Source organism: Colletotrichum phormii (assembly GCF_030913505.1).
Source record: "Colletotrichum phormii strain CBS 102054 chromosome Unknown BDP81scaffold_4, whole genome shotgun sequence".
NCBI classification, from domain to species: Eukaryota; Fungi; Ascomycota; class Sordariomycetes; order Glomerellales; family Glomerellaceae; genus Colletotrichum; species Colletotrichum phormii.
The window spans coordinates 1,095,252-1,116,165 of NW_026851446.1; the positions used below are offsets into that span (position 1 = coordinate 1,095,252).

The 20,914-nt window shown below is 54.6% G+C and overlaps 7 protein-coding genes across 7 annotated transcripts; 6 read left to right on the forward strand and 1 right to left on the reverse strand.

Annotated features, from left to right (window-relative positions):
• Positions 1–3,808: 3,808 nt before the first annotated feature.
• On the forward strand, positions 3,809–4,498 carry BDP81DRAFT_161809 (uncharacterized protein). Its single transcript, XM_060582045.1, has one exon. The coding sequence runs from the start codon at positions 3,853–3,855 to the stop codon at positions 4,465–4,467; it is 615 nt and encodes a 204-aa protein (XP_060448943.1). The 5' UTR covers positions 3,809–3,852; the 3' UTR covers positions 4,468–4,498.
• A 5,366-nt stretch (positions 4,499–9,864) lies between these two features.
• BDP81DRAFT_312517 (uncharacterized protein) lies at positions 9,865–12,480 on the forward strand (the record flags this gene model as incomplete). Its single annotated transcript, XM_060583814.1, has 4 exons — positions 9,865–10,751; positions 10,899–11,745; positions 11,842–12,011; positions 12,072–12,480. 4 exons carry the CDS (start codon positions 9,865–9,867, stop codon positions 12,478–12,480), a joined length of 2,313 nt encoding a protein of 770 aa, XP_060448944.1.
• A 1,468-nt stretch (positions 12,481–13,948) lies between these two features.
• On the forward strand, positions 13,949–14,897 carry BDP81DRAFT_419833 (uncharacterized protein). Its single transcript, XM_060589802.1, has one exon. It carries the CDS (start codon positions 14,102–14,104, stop codon positions 14,726–14,728), a length of 627 nt encoding a protein of 208 aa, XP_060448945.1. The 5' UTR covers positions 13,949–14,101; the 3' UTR covers positions 14,729–14,897.
• A 166-nt stretch (positions 14,898–15,063) lies between these two features.
• On the reverse strand, positions 15,064–15,882 carry BDP81DRAFT_312545 (uncharacterized protein; the record flags this gene model as incomplete). Its single annotated transcript, XM_060583816.1, has 1 exon — positions 15,064–15,882. A coding segment is annotated over one exon (819 nt), but the record flags the coding sequence as incomplete, so codon positions are not given.
• A 1,196-nt stretch (positions 15,883–17,078) lies between these two features.
• Positions 17,079–17,984, forward strand: BDP81DRAFT_161938 (uncharacterized protein). The gene has a single exon (XM_060582046.1). It carries the CDS (start codon positions 17,364–17,366, stop codon positions 17,880–17,882), a length of 519 nt encoding a protein of 172 aa, XP_060448947.1. The 5' UTR covers positions 17,079–17,363; the 3' UTR covers positions 17,883–17,984.
• Positions 17,985–18,820, forward strand: BDP81DRAFT_161993 (uncharacterized protein). Its single transcript, XM_060582047.1, has 2 exons — positions 17,985–18,446; positions 18,557–18,820. Exons 1-2 carry the CDS (start codon positions 18,087–18,089, stop codon positions 18,686–18,688), a joined length of 492 nt encoding a protein of 163 aa, XP_060448948.1. The 5' UTR covers positions 17,985–18,086; the 3' UTR covers positions 18,689–18,820.
• Positions 18,821–19,360: 540 nt separating this feature from the next.
• BDP81DRAFT_162101 (uncharacterized protein) lies at positions 19,361–20,321 on the forward strand. Its single transcript, XM_060582049.1, has one exon. The coding sequence runs from the start codon at positions 19,629–19,631 to the stop codon at positions 20,163–20,165; it is 537 nt and encodes a 178-aa protein (XP_060448949.1). The 5' UTR covers positions 19,361–19,628; the 3' UTR covers positions 20,166–20,321.
• Positions 20,322–20,914: the final 593 nt, after the last annotated feature.

The window sequence follows — 20,914 nt, forward strand, 5'->3', positions numbered from 1 at the left end:
TGTTGTTGTTGTTGTTGTTGTTGTTGTCATGTATGGTTTGATGAAGAATTGCCCCCGATGTTCTAGGCTTCTAGCACCTAAGTGGCCGGAGACGCGACCCTCCAACACGACGTATCCAATTTCCCGGCCGCAGGGCAATAGCTCTTGGATATCCTGCAAGGCAGCATGCGGAAGGATCAGCATAGAGAGTAATGGTTGGGACCAACGACAAATGGTCAATCTGAGCGAATAGCAACGAAGGTGGCAGCGGGTTGACCAAAATGCCCGCGGGAGACGCTCATATCGGTTAGAAATGAACAAACCAGAGTCTGACTGCAATGGAAGGCTACCGGTGCGAATGATGGCTTCTTTCGCTGTAGTTCAGGTACTTGCTGACGAGGCTGGTGGTGCCGCGTATTCTCTAGCAAATCGAGTCAGTGGAATGGGTGAGATAGATACTCAGAGTTGTTCCATCGGGCGTCCACAAGGCGCGACGAGGTGAAGAGTTGACTGGTCCGATTCCGAATCCAAGTGCAAAGAGGCTGGATTCGCTTGACTCTCGCTAAAGTAACCTTTTCGCTCGCCTTGCGGCCTTACAAGACGTCATAAACCTCATTGTTTCCAATTCTATATCAGACTCTGGGCGGCTCGATAACCTATGGTGACATAGGCTGCCACAAGAAACACAAACAATGTAGCGAAGTGTTGCGTCAAGTAGAGAGCGGGCAGAATAAACTCCACGACGAACAGTTGAGAGATTCTCAACCATATCCATACTGTACGGGAGTGCCTTGACAGTGGTCTCCTGCTGCCACTGGCAGGTTAGCACAACCTACCGTGCGTTCGGCTGAGCAAGGTAGCCAAAAAAGACAAGGCGAGCTGGTGCTGGAGGGGCGGGAGAGAGCGCCGTCTAGTGTACTGCAGAACACCCTTGACGTCCAACCGTTGCAACGTTGACATGGACCGGCTTCATAGTTCCGTTTCTTGCGCAGCGGACTTGCTCACAGTGCATTGAATTCCATAGCACCCGCCCACCCTTCTTCCCCGTGTCGCTCCAATCGAAGGGTCTGACATTCGAGCCAATGGTGGCCTGCGGTAGTATTTGGTGATATAGATGCCGGACTTGGCTCGAGGAAAAGGGTCGCTTGTGAGAACAGAACCAGGGAGCTGTCTGACAGGCACAGGCACATGCGCAAGCACAGGGTTGGCGGGCTCCAATGTCGGGGAGCTTTCCATTGGAACCTTGGCCCGCCAGAAGGATGAGGATGAGGAGGATGCCGTTGCATTTGTTCTGGGGTAAACGGACCTGTTTCCCTTCTGATTCGGGAGAATCGTCCCGCCGTGATTCCAAGGTCTTACTTCTTATGGTAAGCTGCGACAGCATCGACAACTCATGGTATGTTGAATGTAGAAATGGAAGTCAGACGCAAGTGTCGAGAAGTCTGACAACCTCGGGTTGCGTTGAACAACCAAGGCTCGCTCTCGGTATCCCTACTGCTTAATAGCCGTCCGTCCGTCCACCATCGGGGCTTTGGAGACAAGGCTCGGGAATCTCTCTCTCTCTGACTCTGCAGTTCTGATTAGTGAATATCCATAGTTCTGTGCCATCCCAGTTCTCAGGTCCCAACCTTGGGCCGAAGAAAAAGCAATGGCCTAGGCCTAGAACTCCGTGACCCAGAGATATCGCCGATTACCCCACCTCAGCAACGACAACGCAAGCCAACCGCCGCCTGTGCCGCCTTGGACTTGAGTCGAGTGTCGACATGGAGCTTGGAGGCATGACTTGGTGAATGAGGGTTGTCCAGGGAGGCGATGGAAAACTGCCACATTGATAAAAAAGACAACTCGCGAGTAAATGACCGGCCAGGTACTTTGATAAATTGTATGCAACATGTACGAATAGAGAGGGCGAAAAAGGACCAGAAAGACTGACCATGGGTTGCAGTTGCAGTTGCCAACCCAAGTCCCCTCCAGGTTCCATGTGTTTGTGGATTTCTGGCTGCTGTGGATTGAACAGGACCCCTGGTTACTGACTGGGTCAAGTGGATCAGGTCATGGAGTTCAGGGCAGCACGCAGTTGCGAGTTACGACTTGCAGTTCGTCTCCATTCCCACCTTTGCCTTGTGTTCCTTTTCCTGCCTTGTCCTGGGACGGTGAGATTCCAACAGTCGCACTGTCGAAAGGACGAAGGGTTAAACTCGGGGTCGGTGGTGCTGCTGCCGTCTGCGTGCTCGCTGCAGCCATCCGTGGAAGACTGAGGCAGGTGTAGATGTGGAGATTCAAGACACGCTAGGTCCAACTGGGACTCGTGGGAGAGAACGGTGTGGAGCCCCGGTTACTCAACGGCGGAAGGAGTCAAGGACTCAAAGGAGACTGGAGTTCAGAACGGCAGGAGCAAGACACTCAGACACCCAGACACTCAAGTTGCGCCAGCCCTTTCTTGCCTTCCTCGACATCAAAACACGTACGGTGTCGGTAGGTACCTTACCTAATAACAGACATAGGCAGGAACAGGCAAGGATATATCCGTACAATGAATTGGACATGCTTTTCTCGCGCCCTCTCTTTCCCTTTAGAGTCCTTCGTCTCCAGGTGTGTCTCTACCTCGCTGCCTCTCTGGTCCCCGTCCCCGTCCCCGTCCCCGCCGTGCCCGCCTTGGATGTCTCCTTCCTACGCAACGGGTCTCGCTTTTCCGGACTGCCATGTTTCCCTTGTGTCCGTCTTCCTTCCGGAAACGACCACTTGGACCGACCAGTCAGAGTCATGGCCGGAGCCAGAGCCGGAGCGGAAGGCCATAATCAGATTGCAAGCTGCCGATCCGATAGAGCTGTGATACGTACCTAAGGTACCTTACGGATACTTTTGTACCTTAACTCACAAAAGTTACAAGTTACATGCATCTGAGTAAGGCACAAACACCTTAATGTGAGGGAAGGTAGGTAGGTACGGATAGAGAAGGGATCGAAAGCAGAAGAAAATTAAACAGGCGCAGCAACACGAGTATTCGTAGTTCCTCCCCCAGTGTGATGGAAACTTCATCTCATTCTCAATTTCACGACTCCGTTGCCCGTACACTTTCTCCGCAACTTCGTACGAATACAGCAACGAGGGCACTACTTACTTTTGTCCCGCCTGCATCCCCCGGTCAGTCGCCATTTGCTAAATTCTCCTCACTTTGTCCCGGAAAGACGTGCAATTTACCAGACAGCTGCCAGACAGGCTAGCCATGACTTGCTATCCGACCGTCTGGAAAGCTTCATTTCGTTTCTTCAATTCGCCCGCCTTATCCGTCCATCACTGCATTCGGTCTGGTAAACCCAATGTCAATCAATTCCCCAATCAGAATCCCTCATTACAACCGCGCTACCAACCCACAACGCAACGCTCTGAATCAGTCTGCAGTAATTTCGATGCGAGTCCCCAATCCGACCTTCACCTGGCGGTAATCTTCCCAGGAACCCAGGACACAGGACACAAGATACAGGATACGGGATCCCAACAAAGCACCCACCCACATCTCTTGTCCCAAAATGAGGGTTCTCACTTGTCCATCCATCCCCGGAGCCCTGGATTTCCTTCCCGTCCCCTCGGCCAACCCTGGTGCCCTCTCCAGCTCGCGGATACTACGTGGAATCCGACCGGGATCTTGTTCCTTTTCTCTTTCCAAAAGAGAACACACCGCGTACGTTCATCTGCGGACTACTGCACATTGCGTCGCCTAGTTGCGTATAACAGCCAAGGTACGTAATAAGGGCCTGGCAAACTTTCTTTCTCACCGGCTCGACAATGGACGGTGGAAAGCCCCGTTCTGCAGAACCTGGCAGTAGGCTGTACGGATACGGATAGCACCTCTTGTCTCTCGGGCCCCGCAGAATGCCAGAACCTGACCACGAACTTACGAAGTGCCTACCGCCAGTCCGGCCATCGCCAGTATCAGAAAGCCAGAACCCAATCGAAGCCACTTCCATCACTCTGCGTCTTTGGGACCTTGCTTGCCATGCCCATTGGATGTCCAGGCCGTACCTAATCCACTGCCCCTGCAGATGGCCTCGGCTTCGCTTGGCGGCCTACGGATACACTGCCATGTGCGCTTGCTTTTGCTCTGCCGCACCGCTGCACCGTGCCGTCCCCGTCCTCCCTTCGCCTCGAAAATGGGACTGGCCTACGTCCGTACCTACGCAGCTCTGGATACGCTGTGCGACTCGCCCTCGGTCCCGCGTTACGTACCCGCCCGCCATACTGCGAGACGCGACTTGGAAGCTGACCTGGATTGAAATGCGGATTACGAAGCAGCATACGTACAGAGATCTACCCTGCGTATCTTGCAGTCATAGCCATGGATACCGTCACACTCACTGCTGGTCCGCCATACGAGCTGTGGAATGGCTCCTTCGGGCCACTAACACTACGTACACCATCCCCGGCCCCCGCCTGTCTGGTCAAGTCTGCAGCTTTGCTTCTCCATCACCTCCGCCTTTGAGCGAATAGGCAGTCGTCCCGCCTCTGTGGGACAGTGGAAACAGAAAAGAAAAAACGGCTCTGGCGCCGTCGTCTGTGCGTTGCGTGTATGCAGGCACGCAACTCTGGTCCGCCTTTAGCCAACGTTCAGCGAGTTGCCCAGCAAGGAAAAACGAGGGAAAGAAAAAGGCGCATTCTCGGATCACTTTCTTGGTAGCCAATGCCCGTCAAGAGTTCTGACGAGCTTTGGCAATACCCGGTGCCCGCAATGGAGAAGACACGAGCAACATATGCAAGAGCGGCCAGCATGGGGGGAAACAGAGGGTCCCAAAAGCTCGGCTTGCTCGCGACTCAGTCAATCAGTCCCTCTTTGAGTTCCTCATGTCCATGGGATGCTCGACAGACTGATAGACCCGGTCGGCGGGCTCGGAAATACCTAGGTTGCCATTTTCTCTACTCGGGCTACGGAAACCCCCTCTCTCAACTGTGCGAAAATGTGGTCAAAAAAAAAAAGTCACTCATCTGGCGCAAGCCTGCGTGTTGTTAGTGTATTCCGCATTCTGTATGTGACTTTGGCAGTTCAGCAGGGTGCTAGCTATCCATATGATTGATTGGAACCATGGCTCAACTAGTCAGGTACCCAAGCGAGGAGAGCATTGTGGCTTGACAAAGTATTTCTCATGATCTTGCACCAAAGTTCGGTTTCTTATCAACCACCGCCACGCACAGCAGCTTTCTCTTTCTTCGCCTAGGTCCCTGCAAACCTTCCGTCAATTCAAGCCAAGCCGAACCCCGCTGTCGTCATCTTCCCGTTCAACGCCTCCAAGATGCCATTTTTGACAAAAGGACCTCTCCGGCCGACCTTACTATCTGGGAGAGATGGGCCTTGCGTGGAGCACAAAACATGTGCGATAGGGAATAATATCTGGATATCAACATGGCAGACATGCACCAGCTCCGGGAACCCCGTGGAGCAAATGTGGCTGGTCACGTTCAAGCCCCAGCTGCCAGCTGGACGTAGCCCTGGGCAAGGCTCGGCATCGCCTTGCCTTGCCCCAAGGTATCCGTACCCTGGCGTTTGGGCAACCTAGCTCGAACAGGGTCTGACGGGGAATTCCAGAACCGACCGACCGACAAATATCGACAGGGCAGAAGAGACGCGAGAGAGCTTGTCAGTCGAGTTTGCCCTCTTGCGCCTTGCAGCGCCAATCAATCGTGGATCTGGGGCTAGGGTATCGGCCTTCGGGGGGGACTGGGAGTATGGCACGCGGGTCGAGGACGAGGCATACCCGTCCCCTCGCGCCCACCCACCGACCGCACTGCCATAATGCCAACAACGGTCGTTGTCTCAAGCTACGCAGAATGACTGGGCTGTCTCAGAGCCCCCGTAACCACCGCAAACCTAACGGTCAGGCCAACGTCAGTCTTGAAACTTGAGACACTCAGTTGTACGGCATTTACTATGGAGGCCGGGGGGCTGGCTCCGTCGTGGGCTTGACCGCTTCGTTTCTCATACGCCGGACGGCGCCCTGCATCTGTCCGATTTCCAGCCGATTTACTACTACCTGGATGGCGGATGCCGGATGATGGTACACGGCAGCCCTCGGCAGCTCGCAACCTGCTCCAGGGATGGCCTCTCTTGCGCTGCTGCGCACGAAGAAGCAATACCGTACGGGCGGCAACCTGCAAAGCCCACAATTGCGTGGTCCCTTGTTCACCGTGTCCACTCCAGAGTCCATGGACCCAAACCTCCTCACTATTCTTGACACTGGGAAAGTCCCCCGGCGGAGACCACAGCCCTCTGGCAGTCGTCGATCATGATCTGTCACAATCTGGATCTAGCGCCGCTCGACGCGCTTTGGAAATCTTCAAACGCCTCATACAGACGAGTATCCACGGACTAGCCACGTCAATGAGGAATAAGAAACCCAAAGTTAGACTACGGATACATCCCGCAGACCTCGATTGCTCCCCGATCTGACATCAACGATTTGCTGCTGTGTGGAGCAATTGCATACATCTCACATCATCTTTGCATCGATACGAAATCAGCCTGGCAAGGAACCATGCAGCGAACAGAAGATGCTGTGCTACGGACACCGTAGGCCAATTCATTGGCTGGACCCTCGGCAATCTTGCCAGGAATAGCAGCATCGTCGTCAATTTCATCGTCTGCTCAGTGTTGGAAGATGACGAATCGACAGCTCAGTGAGCTTCCATAATGAAGCTCTCGAATTTCACAATCACCGCGAATGCCAAAGTTCGGACGAGAGAGATCAACGACTTTGTTTTTGCCGAGGTAGGGATCCGAAGAGTGTCAGAGCTGCGTCCAGAGCGTGGGTTGAAACAGCTGCTCGATGGAACGAACTCCTATCCGTCCATCTCAACGCACTACTCAAGAACCTTAATCTGTGCCTGGGAGGCCGATCAAATGTTTGGCCGGTTCGGATGAAACTGGTCAAATTTTCGTCACGTTAGGGTTTGAATGGACTTTCGCCTACGTTAGGAGATAACCTCGACCGAGGGCATGTTGAGTTCACCGGGCGGCTTCCCATCACTGAAAGGTTCATGCACGGCCGGCCCATGGAGTTTGCATGTCGTTTTCGAACCTTTGAGACTTGCATTAACGGGGACGTTCTTGGAGAAAAAGGCGGAACCTCCCTCGTTCGTAGAAAGATCGGCCTGTCATCAGCAATCTGACCACAGACATGCGAGAGCGGTTTGTGCAAGCAACGCGTAGAGGGACGGTTTGCCAGCTTTTGGCTAGGATTAATTACCCTGTTGCGACCAACCAGACCGGTCGATTTGCACAATCACGCAGAGACCTACACTACGCGCGCGTACATACACGACAAGGTCCTTGTGGCTGCTTCGAATAGTGCATAGGAGTTGGTACCACAACATACCGAAGCGACACTAGAGTATTGAAGCGCTCTCGGCCATTGAGCATACCGCCATCGTCGGCACATGGTAGCTTCCGGGTCCTGTCGTGGCGACGGCGTCAACTCGGGGGCAAGATCGGTTCTAAGACCATCTGCCATCGACCGCTAGCTTCAGGGGCAAACCTTTCAGCTTCGCGCCAAAGGCACAGGTCCAAGATCAGTGCTGAAGAAAAGAGGCGTGAGAAAAGCAGATGATCTGGAAAGGAAGAAGCAAGCGTCTGGAAAAACACGTCACTCTGAAAAACAACAACAAGAGTGACAATTCGAGCCGCCCACTGAAAACTATGGAAGTCTTCCAGACTTCCGCGCGGTGGACCTCGAAGGCGAAGCAAGCATCATGGCAAACTGCAAATAGAAACTCTGGTCAATGGCCGGTCCACAGTCCATACACCACACCAGTGACTGACCACGCGTCTATTCCCTCTGTCACCGTGGAAGCCTTTGATGAGGGTGCGCCCAACGAATCTTCGTATCAGAGCGCCATGCTGCAATGTTATCGTACGGATATATCGAGGCACACGACATTAGCGGCGAGTATCAACGGCACGGCGAATTGACGCCATGGACACGAGTATTCACGGCATACACACGCGACACACAGTGCATGACAGCCATTAGCTAGCATCTCGACGCGCTTGATTTGTAACTCTTTTCCAATCTACATTTGGCGTATTATACAATGGTCGGATGCATCAAAGTCTCATTTCCCTTCGTCATTTGGCGTTCCGGCTGAATCCAGGCCGTCTTCTTCCTATGGTAGGACGTATTAATTTCATCTACTATCCACTCGCCCATATTCGTCCTTTGCTAAGTCGCCTCTCATGTCCTGGCATCCCCACCTGTTGCAGGAAGTCAGGCAGTCCTGGGGCTACGAGATATTGGCTAGCCACTTTGGCGGAATCCCACGGTTCAACAATTCGTTCTGTGCATCAAAGTTTACAGTATGGCGGCCGGAGTCCAATGATACCGTAACAAGGCAAGGATATCATAATTATCTATCAATCCCGACTGACTGGCCAAGTGTTGCCCCAAGCGTCTGCCGGTCTGCTTGGGGTCCTCGACTCTTCAAACACTCTGTACAATATGCACGACTTCGGCCAGCTAGTCGCGATAATTGCTGCTACTATTGTTGCATATCTGCATATACGCTTTGCCTTTCACCCGATGGATTTAGGCACGCGACTGGGAAGCGACGCAGACGGCTGCTAGTATGCAATGCATCGGTCTGTCTCAAGCCTCGAGGGGAGGGATAATCAAGACCATTTCTCCCCGGCCAGCATCTCCCGGGCCGTCTATGGCCATCCACTCAGGACCGCCGCATCCTGCATGCCCGCTCCGAACTCACGCCGCCCAGGATGCTGCTGCTGCTGTCGTTGGCAGTGGTATCGCGTGGTGCTACTGCTGCTACTGCTGCTACTGCTGCTACTGCTGCTAACACTGCGTGGTTGCTTGCTTCTTTGCTTGCTGCTGCTGTCTATCTGTCTCCTCTCTCTGGTCTCTTCGGACCACCAGTGATGCAGCTCGCTTCATGGGTGCGTGAGAGAGTTCGTTTGTACCCTGCCTTTCACCCACCCACATCGGCCGACAGCCCCCCTCAATCCTCACAGCAAGGCATCCTGGGCGACCACACCACACCCCCGGCAGCACCTCCAGAGCCAGATCCCTTCATCCCCCCTAACCCCTTGTCTGCATCCTGGAAGAGGGGACATCCGGGGGGGGGGGGGGGGGAGCTGCTGCGGTGTTGCATTCTGGGACTAGACTCTGCAAGAGACTGTGAGCATTGCACAGCGCAAGGTTGTGACGGGGCGGCGCTGACATCCCTCCCCCGGTCTCTAGAGACTGGTCCTCTTCTCTGGTCTGGTCCATGTCCACAGTCCATCTGCGTTGCGCGCCCAAAAAACTCACAGGCTCGACGGATCCCAAGGCTCGGATCCCGACCCCCGGCTCACAACGCATTGAAAACAGCACCATCTTAAATATATTACAGTCCCAAGCGCTTCCCCCACAGTCTGGTTGATCTCTTGTCACCTGTTACTCTCTTAGGACGAACAAAAGGACGCTGGACGGTTGATGCTGGTTGCTGTTTTCTTATTGCGCGCGCTCTTCCCTCCTTCTCGGCTCTGCTCACTCTGTCTATCATTCAAACTTTTCCTACTCGGCGCAACGTAACGCAACGCCTACACACCACAACCCAACCTCTTAGTCTTACACGGACCACTCACACACACACGCACACATACATACATTCAAGCAACTCGCATTCTCTCATAACATCCCCGATCCCAACCAGACAAAGATCCAGAGCGGCCCAGTTTTAGTTTTTTTTTTTTTTTTTTAAAAAAAAAAAAAGTAAACAGGAACACACCAGCAACGAAAAGCCCTCGACTTGCTCAACCCTGTTCACAGCACGCTGGAGAAGAAGGGGATCCCTTGAGAGGGGGCACGCCTGGCTTGACGTCGCCCTCTGCATTAAGTCGAAAACAAGATGTGGGCTACCGCTCCACTGCCGTACTACTCGGCCTACAAGCCAACCCGGAGGAAAGAGAGGGCAAGCATCAGCAACAAAGGTGGCTCATCGCCGTCTGCTGTCAACGGCTCAGAACCTCCCCTTCCTCTTCTCTCAACCCAAGACCATCCCGACAACATCACAGATTTGTTCGAGCCTGCTCTTGATGGACCGCCTTCGCCGGAAAGGATTCGTGCCTTGAGCAAGCAGATGCAGAGGGCCTCGGCCTTGGACAAACGCAAGAGCCACACAACCACCTCCTCTGGCTCGACGTCCTCGCTGCGCTCACTCAACTCGGACCGATCGTGGGAACACACCCTGGAAACCATTACTTTGTCAAGACGTTCTTCTGGCCGGTCGACTTCGAGCAGCATGCCTTCCAAAGACCGCCCCGAGAGCGTGCAGCTCTTTGGCAAAACCATCTTCAACCGCAGGGCTAAGATGAAGCGGGAAAGCAGTGGTAACCACAGTTCCTCTGGAAGTTCTTTGTACTCTGGTGAGCTTGTCTTGGATGGCCCGGCCTCGACAAACAAGGACCATTTCATCCCATCAATCTTCGGCCGCCGCAGAACTCTAAGACAGGACGACTTAGGTGAAGACCCAGTTTCGGGACGCAAGTTGCAAATATCGGGCCCCTACAACTTTCAACATGTCACCCACACTAAGAAGGATCACCTACCGGACCTCCAGCGGGGCAGCCGCGCCGAACTGGTCTCCGAATTCTCAGCCATCCGCGCTGGCCAACGGCCGACCACCGGCCAGCTCAAGGGAATCGACGTCGAAGATTTGCACTTTTCCAACTTTTCATCCGAAGCGTTGCACACGCAGCAGGACAACGCGATGACGTCCGAAACTCAGCCAGAGATGTTTTCGAATCGCCCACCTGCCATTGCCCGGCATACAGGCCCGACTTCTGCACCTGGACGGTTGGTTAAGCATACACGATCCCAGGAACAACTCCGGTCGAGCCCGCCGCGCCCAGCACCTCCACGACCGCCCCGTTCACCCATCAGCGAGGAGGTTGTCTCACCTACTCTGCCAGGCTCGCCTGTGCCTGTCCCTCCTCCCAGATCGTCGAGCCGCATCATGAAGCATTGCACCGTTTCAGAAGACTCGCTCGCCACCATCGATATGTTCCCAGAGCGCCCCCAGACTAGCAGCGGCTTTCACCTGCCAGGCACTCTCGAGGCACCAATCGAATTCACAGAATCTACAATTTCCGAAGAAGCTGAGCCTTTCGAGGACCCGAGATTCTCTCATGCCATCACCACTCCCGACGATGCTGCATGGCCACTCACAGCGAGCTCCACTGTTTCTTATGAGATGGCATTGCCTGATGTGCCTGAAGAGGAGGAGCAATTTGTTTTATCCCGGCAGTCTGGTGCGAGCTTGGCCAGCACTCGTTCGTCGCTTCGAGGAAGCCAGTCTGTGCCTGCTCTGCGCCCGAGCGTGCCTCAGACGCCAGAGGACGAGTTCAGACGGCCATCAAGCGGCGCATCGGACACGCTTGGCAGCTTTGACATGCTTGCCGCACAGAATGCTCTGAAGGAAGCTTTGGAGGTTGATGGACCGGCGTCTGTTTCTCACCGAGCTAGCTGGGAGGACGACATCGACTACTGCTACGAGCATGAAGCTGAGGCTGATTGCGACTACGCGTGGGACCGACCCTCTTTGGATATCGCGAGGGAGGACTCTGTAGAGACTTCCTTTGACAACGATGGCATCTTCGTCGCACCCCTCTCGGCCGGTCTGAAGCCGGCATCGACGATGGGACACTCCGATATCCCAGCACTCAGCCCCGCCAGTCAGACTTCCGTCAATGGACACGAAGCAATCACGCCCACCATTACCGCGCCGCCTGTTAGGCCTAACTTCTCTCATCCCAGAAAGGAGACGAACTACCGAGGCACCTCCCATCTCCACGTGAGAACAGCATCGCGGGCCTCGAGCTTCAAGGAATCCCACGGCTTCAACCTCTCGCCATCTCTTCTTATCCCAACGGACTTCCGCCAGCAAATGTTGGCAGACTCGGACACCGATGCGTATCCCATGGATGTGGCGAGACTTGACACCAGCCACTTCGCCTTTGACGAGGAGCCCGTCCTGACGATTGAAACACCTGGACTGTTCGCCAGAAACCGTGTCAGCACTTCAACAACCGGCAGCAACTTGTCCAGCCAAACCAGCCTGACCGAGGCTCGCCACACATCGACCAACTCGACATGGACGGCTCTCACCAGGTACACGGGGAGCACGACCTTTGAGGGATGGAACCCCAAGTTCGAGGGTAGTGACCACTCACGGTCCTTCAGCGCCGACGACTTTGCGGATCTCGGGTCGCCTAGAGCACGAAAGTCCACCATGACTCCGCTGCCCGAGTCCGAGGAGGTTCTGACCATGTCGCGTTCTACTGGCGATATCCGTGCCGCCTCCGGATGCATCGACGCCAGCTTATCCCGGGACTCTCTCCCGCTTGCCAAGACGAAGGAGCCTGTGAAGCAGCACCGACGCCAACGTGCGCAAACCCTGAGCGCCCCGCCCCCGCCTGGGCAGTACGCCCTTTTCCCGCCAATCTATGCCGGCAGCCGTATCTGAACGACTGCTCGCCACTGAATACATCTTCCGGCCCACGACACCACATTACGACCTCACAGCGCACATTTCATATACATCTTGTTTCATAGACACACCCACATGGGCGCGCGCGCACGCTCGCGCGTTCCTTCTCTAGCGGATGCCGGAGTGACGCACTACACTACCAAACCTTCTACACCTTATTGTTTGTTTCTCGACACATCACGGCCTTTCAAGACGGTCGTGATTCGTATAGACTTTTTTTTTTTTGGCATATCTCGGAGGAGTTTTTTCAACCTGGGCTCTCATCATTTCAAACCAGCATAGACCAAAATCCGGCTTTGGTCATTCCCCGATTCTGACCACCAACTAGTTACCACTCGCTACACTCAAAGCTCACACGCTCGCCAGCGCAACGCACACATACGATCAGTTTCCTTATATCTACAGTCCATTCCAAAGGATTACTTTACTATACTACCACCACCACCACCAGCAATACCGCTACTACTGATACTGTTATTTTGTTGTACCAAAAAAAAAGAGAGGGCGCGAGCACTACAAAACCCACCGGGAGGGTTTCTTGCCTCGGCCGGGGTTATGATTTGATGGATTATGACAAACCCTGTAAGAAGGAGCAAATGGGAACAGAAAAGCAAAAAAAAACACTTGTAAAAGATTTTGGGAGGAAAGGGCTGCGGGAGGGAAGCACGCCAATAGGAGCTTGAGCATCTGTGCGATCACGAGAAGGATTACTTGCGTCCCTGGAGGGAACGCAGAGAGAGAGAGAGAGAGAGAGAGAGACGATGTCTCCCACCCAAATGGAAGTTTGGGTTGACCAAAAGGAGGTTATTTCATCGCGGTTCGGAAGCCAGTTTTTGTCGCTCCGAACAGAATTTCAAACCGAAAAGATACTCCATTACTTGTCCCATTTACTCTGCTTTCGAACTATGCCTCCCCAATGACTATGTGATGACAGTGATGAAAAGCGACTGTCGTTGCAGCTAATGATGTTAGTACGGACCGGTTTACCTGGCATAGGTACCTCCTACACACCAAGCCGCGAAAAGGCGGGGTTGAGAATAGCAAACACACCATTAAACCGGTTCACGCGATCAAACTCATCAAATGTGCCGAGGTTTTCCTTAGTAGAGAATGAACCTTGTGACGCATGAAAAGTTGGATATTTTGGGGGGGGGGGGGGGGGGGGATGTATGCATCTCTTGCAACCACCAGGTCGGGTACGGCAGAGGCTGTTGGTTGACATGGTGTGTGTGTGTGTGTATGTGTGGTTGGCGTAGTTGGTGATGTGCATTATGCATCGGCAGTAGACTGACTACCTTGCCTTGGTAGCTTCGATGCGGAGGAGTGAGCACGGAACGGGCTGGGTCTAGACTCGTCCCGCATTGTTTACTCTGCATGACGAACACGTCGACATGTCAAAACATCGGATGGCTAGGACGCTTGAAATGCGTACCAAAGTTGACGACACGCATAATACAGATCTACCACCTCTACGGAAGGAGAGACGGCTGCAGTCAGCAAGCCAGGCCTCGGATTCCAAAAAAGTCATGATATTGACATTTCTCTCTCTATATACTGTTCGTCTGTCCAAGTGAACCAACTATACCCCTCATCCTAAATGACCAAACCCTCACAGAATATTTTGCAGTTTGGCGAAATTTGTCCTAGAACCAGAATCACCGTCATTTACAAGTCCCTTCGTCCTGACGGGAAGACATATTCTCACCCTACCCACCACACCCTTACTTTCCTTCCTCCATCCTTCCGGAGGCACCTTGTTCATCCTCCCTCTGTCCATTGTCAATGTACATGCATACCAAACAGATATGCACAGCACCCCACCACCCTCTCTCCTCCCACCCATGGCATCTTTGCAACCACCCTTCCATGCTCGCGATATCCTCCCGAGTCCCGCCTGTACTTGCCTCTCATCCACTGCTTCCGAGTACCTCATTCATCAACTACCTTACTTCGATCCACAATCTATTCTATCCTCCCCTCCTTAGTTCCCCGGCATGCGGGCTGCCGATATCCCGGTACCCATCCTCTGCGTCCAACCAAGCTTGACTCTTCCCGCCTTTATGAAACTGATTTCATCCGCCATCATAATTTGTCCGCGGAGAAAAAAAACATGAAAAAAAAATCAACCCGGCAGAAACGAGACACCAAAAGCAAGACTCGATGGAACCGCGGGACACAGGGGAGAAGAAGAGGAAAAATAAAACCCTGGACCCGTGGGGCGTGAAGCGGGATGGCACCCCTTCTGCCGGCCGATGTCGATATCTGAGACGGGGGGGGGCCAACAACAACACCGCCGCGGCCAATGGATAGCTTGACGTTTCCCACCGCGCGCACGGCATGTCATCGGACGGTCGGCGACACTCCGAAAGAACCCTTTCCCCCCCACCACCCCCGGCACCCTTGCCTCCGAGATTTTGAGCTCACGCGCTCCCCCCTTTCCAGAAGTGCACTGCATTGGCTTCACACCCACCACCACCACTGTGACCACCACCATCAGAGAATAGGCTGGCGGCAGGCAGGGTGGCTCGCGCGGGTGTCGACGATCAACGACAATGCACTTCAAGCATTCCTCCACGACGACGACGGCTCGCCTCTCTCGTCCGGAACCCCCTCAACGTCGAGGAACTCATCCAACCGGCCACCCCCGCCGCCATTCGCGGCCGCCTCCCGCTCCATCGTCTCCAGACTGCGCAGCAGCTCCCCCCTTTCGCGGTGGAGCGTCTCCCGCTCCCGCTCCAGGTTCTGGATGTGGCGGCGGGCCATGTCCAGCACCTCGGCCTTGCTGACCCGCCTTTCCTCATTCGCCGCCGCCGCCGCCTGCGGGTCCGATTCGTCGCCGTCTCCGGCGCCGGCCGGGCCGCGGACCTGCTCCGGTAGGGCATTGAGAAGACCCTCAAATTGAGCGTTCAGTCGATTACGGTACTGCTTCTCGACCAAATTATGAGATGCGCGCGTTCGGCGTTCTTCGAGGGACTCGGTCGGCTTTTGCAGTGCGTTTTTGGAGGTGCGAGAGGCACTGCGCAGTCGGGGTGCCGGTGCCGTCTTGGTGCTCGATCCGGCGGATGAGGCGACGGATACCGACTTGACCGACCGGTCACTGACGCTTGTTCGGCCCGCGGGGCTGGTGGGTTCGTCATCTTCGTCGATGCCGCCAGCTCCGGGATCGGCTACGGCACGGCGCTTGCCCTTTCGCTGCGGCTTCCGGGTCCCAGGCGACGACGACGACGACGACGTCTTCATTGCTCCAGCTCCGCCCCTTTTATCTTGGGGCTCGTTATCATCGTCATCCCACGAAGGGTCCTTGACGTCGCTATCGGTCTCCATGCTGCTTTTGCTGTGCTTGCGGACGTCGTGGTTCAATTCGACCGCAGCGACGGCTGCAATGTTTGGTGTCAGTGTGACGGAGCTGCTGTCTTGAAGCCGAGGCCGCCATGGCGAAGCATGGAAATCAAAAGTGGTCGTGGGTGGTTGCGGGTGAGCTGTTACAGCTACCGTGGTGGAAAGTGGCGTGATGTCGGCATAGACTCCGCCGCCCAGGAACGACTGCTCACTCGTTGGTGGTAGTGTCAGCGGTGGTGCTGCGAACCCGAAATCGAATAAGTGACCACCACCTCCAACACCAATGCTCTGGCTTCTGCCATCAGTACTCAGACCGACCGCTGCAGAAAGAGTGACGGGTGGGTTGACACCTGCTGCTGTTGTGGAGGAAGACGTTGCATCGACATGCTGCTGTTGCGGGTTGTCGTGGTACGCCGGGACTCCATATCCGGGCGGAAGCCATGCGGCGGCGTGGGCGGGTGTTCTTTGATGGCCCTGCAAATGGAGATGCGACGACGACGACGTCCCCTGTTGATCAGCAGCAATATTAGGCGCAGGCGCAGCCGCTGGACCGAATTGGTGTTGAAGACCCTGGTTGCCCTCTGCATGTGTCAACCCCAGAGTACCCAGTCCGAGACCCAGACCCAGGGCTGAAGGATGGAGCTGAGGGTGGTTTTGCTGGTGTTGCTGGTCCAGGTGCTGGAGTCCTCCGAGAATGTGAATTTGCGGGAATTGCGCCGTCGGTACGGATACGGGTATGGACAATCCAGGAATACCTGCAACGGCCTGGACCTGATTAAGTGGTGTCGCTGTGGTCGATTCATGAATGGCGTTGGGCCGATTGTGGCCTGGACTCAGCAGGGTGGTCTGATTACCGGGCCGAGTGGCGTGGTGTTGGCGGTCGCCGACGTCGAAAGCCCCTCCGAAAACTTCGGGAGAGAAGTGCGGGGACAACGGCGTCGAAGCTATCATCTGCTGATAGAAATAATGGTCAGACTTTTTCTCTCTCTTTAATTTTTTTCTCTTTGGCGAAAGGACCTGTGATCCTCGAGAACACGGCCGTCTCTACTCTTTTGCGCCTCCTCGTCGCCGTCTGTCTCATCAGTTTGCCGAACGCTTGTTCAGAGAACACCACCTTGCCACCGCCCCATTCCGGGTGGCACACAGACTTTCAGCTTCTCTGATACTCCGCCGCCTCCCATCCACATCCAATCTCAAGCATCGGAGGCGACCACCGACAGACAAAATAGTGTAGAGAGTCTTGCATGGTCCCTGGATCGTGGCTCGACTTCTCATTGCGGAGGCCCATGGGGGAGGAAAGGGTCTGGCCCAGCTCGGTGCTACCCGCGTGGCATCATGTACTCACTCGCGCCTTCGATCGCTTGGTCCAACGCTTGTCTTGTCACATTCATATGCCGCTAGGGTCGGCAGATGGAGAAGGGTGTAACGCAGATTGAGCTGGTCGTTTGATTCGAGACAAGAAAAGGGAGCCCCTGGGGGCCGCGCTCCGGGGAGGAAAGCACCGAACGGAGAAAAGTGGAATGCAACGCCGGGTGAGATACTTACTTCCGGGTCATCCACGAGATACTCGTAGAAGGGAGTGTCGTCGTTTGGCGTGTGCGTCATCGTATCGTCTTGCCGGGGGTGGCGAGGGGTCTTGGTTCGATTGGAGAACCCCCTTTCTGAATCCCACCGTCCGGCCCCAAAGCAACGCAAAGCCGTTGGTGATTTATACAGGTTTTTTTTGCTTTTTCGAATCTTCGACCTTATTCCCGTATCTGCTTTCCAATCCCGGTACCGAGGGAAAAGGCCTCCTATCCGCGAGTGGCCAAGATCGGGCGAGGAAGAGCAAGCCAGCCACGCTTGGGAGACTCCGGACTAGGCGTGCGGCCAGACAATCCCAGTGTACGCAGGCCGCCGTTAGAAAGAACCAGACGAGCGTCTGGCCAGTAGTTCCGGAGCGGACGCCACGGTCTTCCCAGGGATTGCCCAAGAACAGTGGGCAATCGGGAGACAACTTGTGGCGCGGGATTCACCCGTATACCGTCCCCGTGGAGTGACTTTGGTCCCTAGGCGGACCACACCTTCCCAGAACTAGGGTTCCGATAGAGTCAGCCGACCACGACAGCTGCTCAAGTGAATCGACTCTGTCGTAGTGTTCAAAGTTAGACTCGGGTGTCGTACGTACGGCGGCGGGAAGCGCGTTGCAATGCGGCCGGCGCCCAAGACGCCGGCAATCGGAGGGATCGGGGTGGCCTGGCTTTATGCCAGAGTCACTCCACTCCAGGGCTGTCGCCAAAAAGTCTTTGCTGCTGCGGCGCAGGGTATGCAGGACACACCGAACGAGGTCCGGACGGCGTTGCCTCTTTGCTCTGCTTCGCCTAGTCGTGTTGGTGGCAGACCAATTTATAAATGACCTGTCGTCGATGTCGTTTGTTGTTTCTCTTGAGATCTCGATCTATCTATCTGGACAGGGCAGTCAGTCTCTTCTCATCTTCTTATTTGTACGGCAAGCTAGTCGTGGCTTGTCCGGGGATGCTGAATATCCTCTCATCCCCCATCTTCTCTTTCCGTCGGGCCACTCTTCGTACCGAGCCCATACCCATCTTGAGTCGAGTCGAGTCGTAGGCCCTCTCTCATCTCCTTTCTTTTTCTTCTCGTTTCCCCTCTCTTCTTTCCTTGTCTCATCTCATAGTCGACTGCTTATGCGACTCGACTTACCGACTGAAGCAAGTCTAGTAACTCGCTGCCTGAATGGGCTTTCCGCGTCCTCAAAGGTCTGTCAGCTATCACATTCGCAGTCTCATCACTGACATTGTTGATGGATGGAACCTTTGAGACTTGGATTTCTCAGGGAGGGGTTTAGGTGGGCTTTATGAGGACCCGACGCGACAGATTAATATTCGATAGGGCAATTTCCATGTGAGCTCGGCTTCGGATAACGCAGTCCCCAGACCGCTCGAACGGATCCGCGATTGCTGGCCGTCACGGACGGCATGGGGCGCGCGGAAGGCCCCCAAAGGTGTGTGCAGCGCCTACATGGATTCTGTCACCCAATCCTGAGCAGGGACTTGCCCGCGCGCCCAATCTCTCTTGGTTATAGAAGCAGCTATACCCACAGTGGCCTGCATGATGCAGCTGTTCAGGTCGTGTCTGCGTACTCTGCATTCTCGTCCGGGAAAGTTATTCTGCTTGACTTGGCCTTTGGTTTCACCAGGCCCGGAAAGCTGCTGTCCCTCTCTCTCGAGGAGTATGCTGACAGATACTGAGACTGAAAGAGAGAGGAGGTCTGTTGGTTCTCTGTTGGCGGTGGAAAGAGATCATTACTTGACGGAAACTAGTGGAGGTCTGACTCAAGTGGTCCTGAATCTCGGATGCTCGTATCAGGGGCGGTTAGTTGACAACACGTGCCAAGGTTGGGAGTGGACTGACAAGCGTCAGAAGAATCTTCTTTCCACTTTCCTCGTTGGTCAAGTCATTGTATGACGCCTTTGTTCAGCTTCGAGAGAGGAGAGGACCTCAAAGCCAGCTACATCGGTGATAATGTGGCCTGGACGACCGTGAAGCTGGAGTCTCGCTCCTCTACCGTTTTCTCGCATTGGTCCGTAGCCACAAGGGAAGGTTGGTGGGATAAGGGGGTAAATCTTGATCTACATCCGTCGGTGAGGATGCAGCCAAGAGCCTGATGATCTCGGATCTCGATGAAAAGAGGCCTTCCTTCCGGGGTGAACAGCCGCAGCGTCATCAGGTAATGACCATCGGGAGTACTCCGTAAACTCGTTGTGTCAGGCATAGCGAACCCTAGGATGTCCTTTACTGTTTCCGAGTGTTGTCCCGCCAAATCTCATTCTCAAAATGGGAGGGATGGGGGCCAGTGCCTCACTCACAGCTCGAAGACGGACCCGATGACATCGGGGGCTGAGACCGTTGCCCTACGGTCGATGAGGGACTTTGATGTGATCCATACTGAACAGAATCTGACTGTGCTTCCGTATGGGTCAACTCAAGTTGGCCGACTGGTTCCGTCAAGCTCCCCATTTGCTGTTCAGGGGATACCCTCATGGTGTGTTCCCGTTGCCCCGCTTCACGGAACCTCGGATGTCTTTTGCTCGACGACAGACGCATCGTGTCGTTCTTTTCTGTTTCCTAGTCCAGGGGTCCGGTGTGTCTGTTCACTCTCCCTCTCGGGCACCGCGAAATCGACCGTTGTCTGGTGCTTCAACGTTTGCTTTCAAAGTTCGGAAGCAGACCATGTGAATTGTTCTTCTGATCCCCGTGCGTGTGTTTGTGGCAGCTTGTCTAAGCGAGGTTCGAGTTGCTTCTCGAGTACTCTGTACCGTTAGGAGTCTAAGGTACCTTACCTGCCTCAGTCAGTCTTGCCTGCTGTGGGAGGTGTTGTGGGTTGCCCCTTGCCCTAAGACAATGTAGGCAACAACAGGTTGAGACAGATAACCTTCCCTGAAGTAAGATGCACCTACCGTATCTTTCCTGAAGGTACGGAGTACTTGGGCACATCACCTTACGGTCAGGCACGATGGTGTTGAAGGTTCCGTTCCGCTCCTTCCCCGTCCTGTCAAAACATGAACCCCTGTTCCTCCTTCCCTACCTCAGGCAGTTACCCAACCGGTGTCTACCATCCTTGTTCTCTTACTGGTCTATTGCCGCAGGATACAGGGTTCAGGGATAAAGAAGAAGACTGTCTGCTTGCTTTGGTTCGGTACGTGTACATGCACGACGTTCGTCACAGTATGACAGACTAAGGTCTTGGGCATCTCGAAACGGAGGCTGCGGGATGGCGCCTCGGCCGTTAGGACCGTTAGCCGTTGACCGTTGACCGTTGCAAGTGGCTTTTGGTCAGGGTTGGCTGCCGTCCGCATTTGGAATGGTCTCAATTTGAGGTAACCCTCCATCCAGACGAACCACCTTACGCAAAGGCACATGGCATAATCGTGTGTAGGTAGTGGCGCATGATCATGATCTTGCTTCTATCTTGCTCGACAGAGCTAAACTTCTCCTTCACATCCCTTCCCGTCTTCCCTCAGTCTACCGTCTCTAGCTGCTGCGTCTGACATGCAAGACCAAAATCACTCTT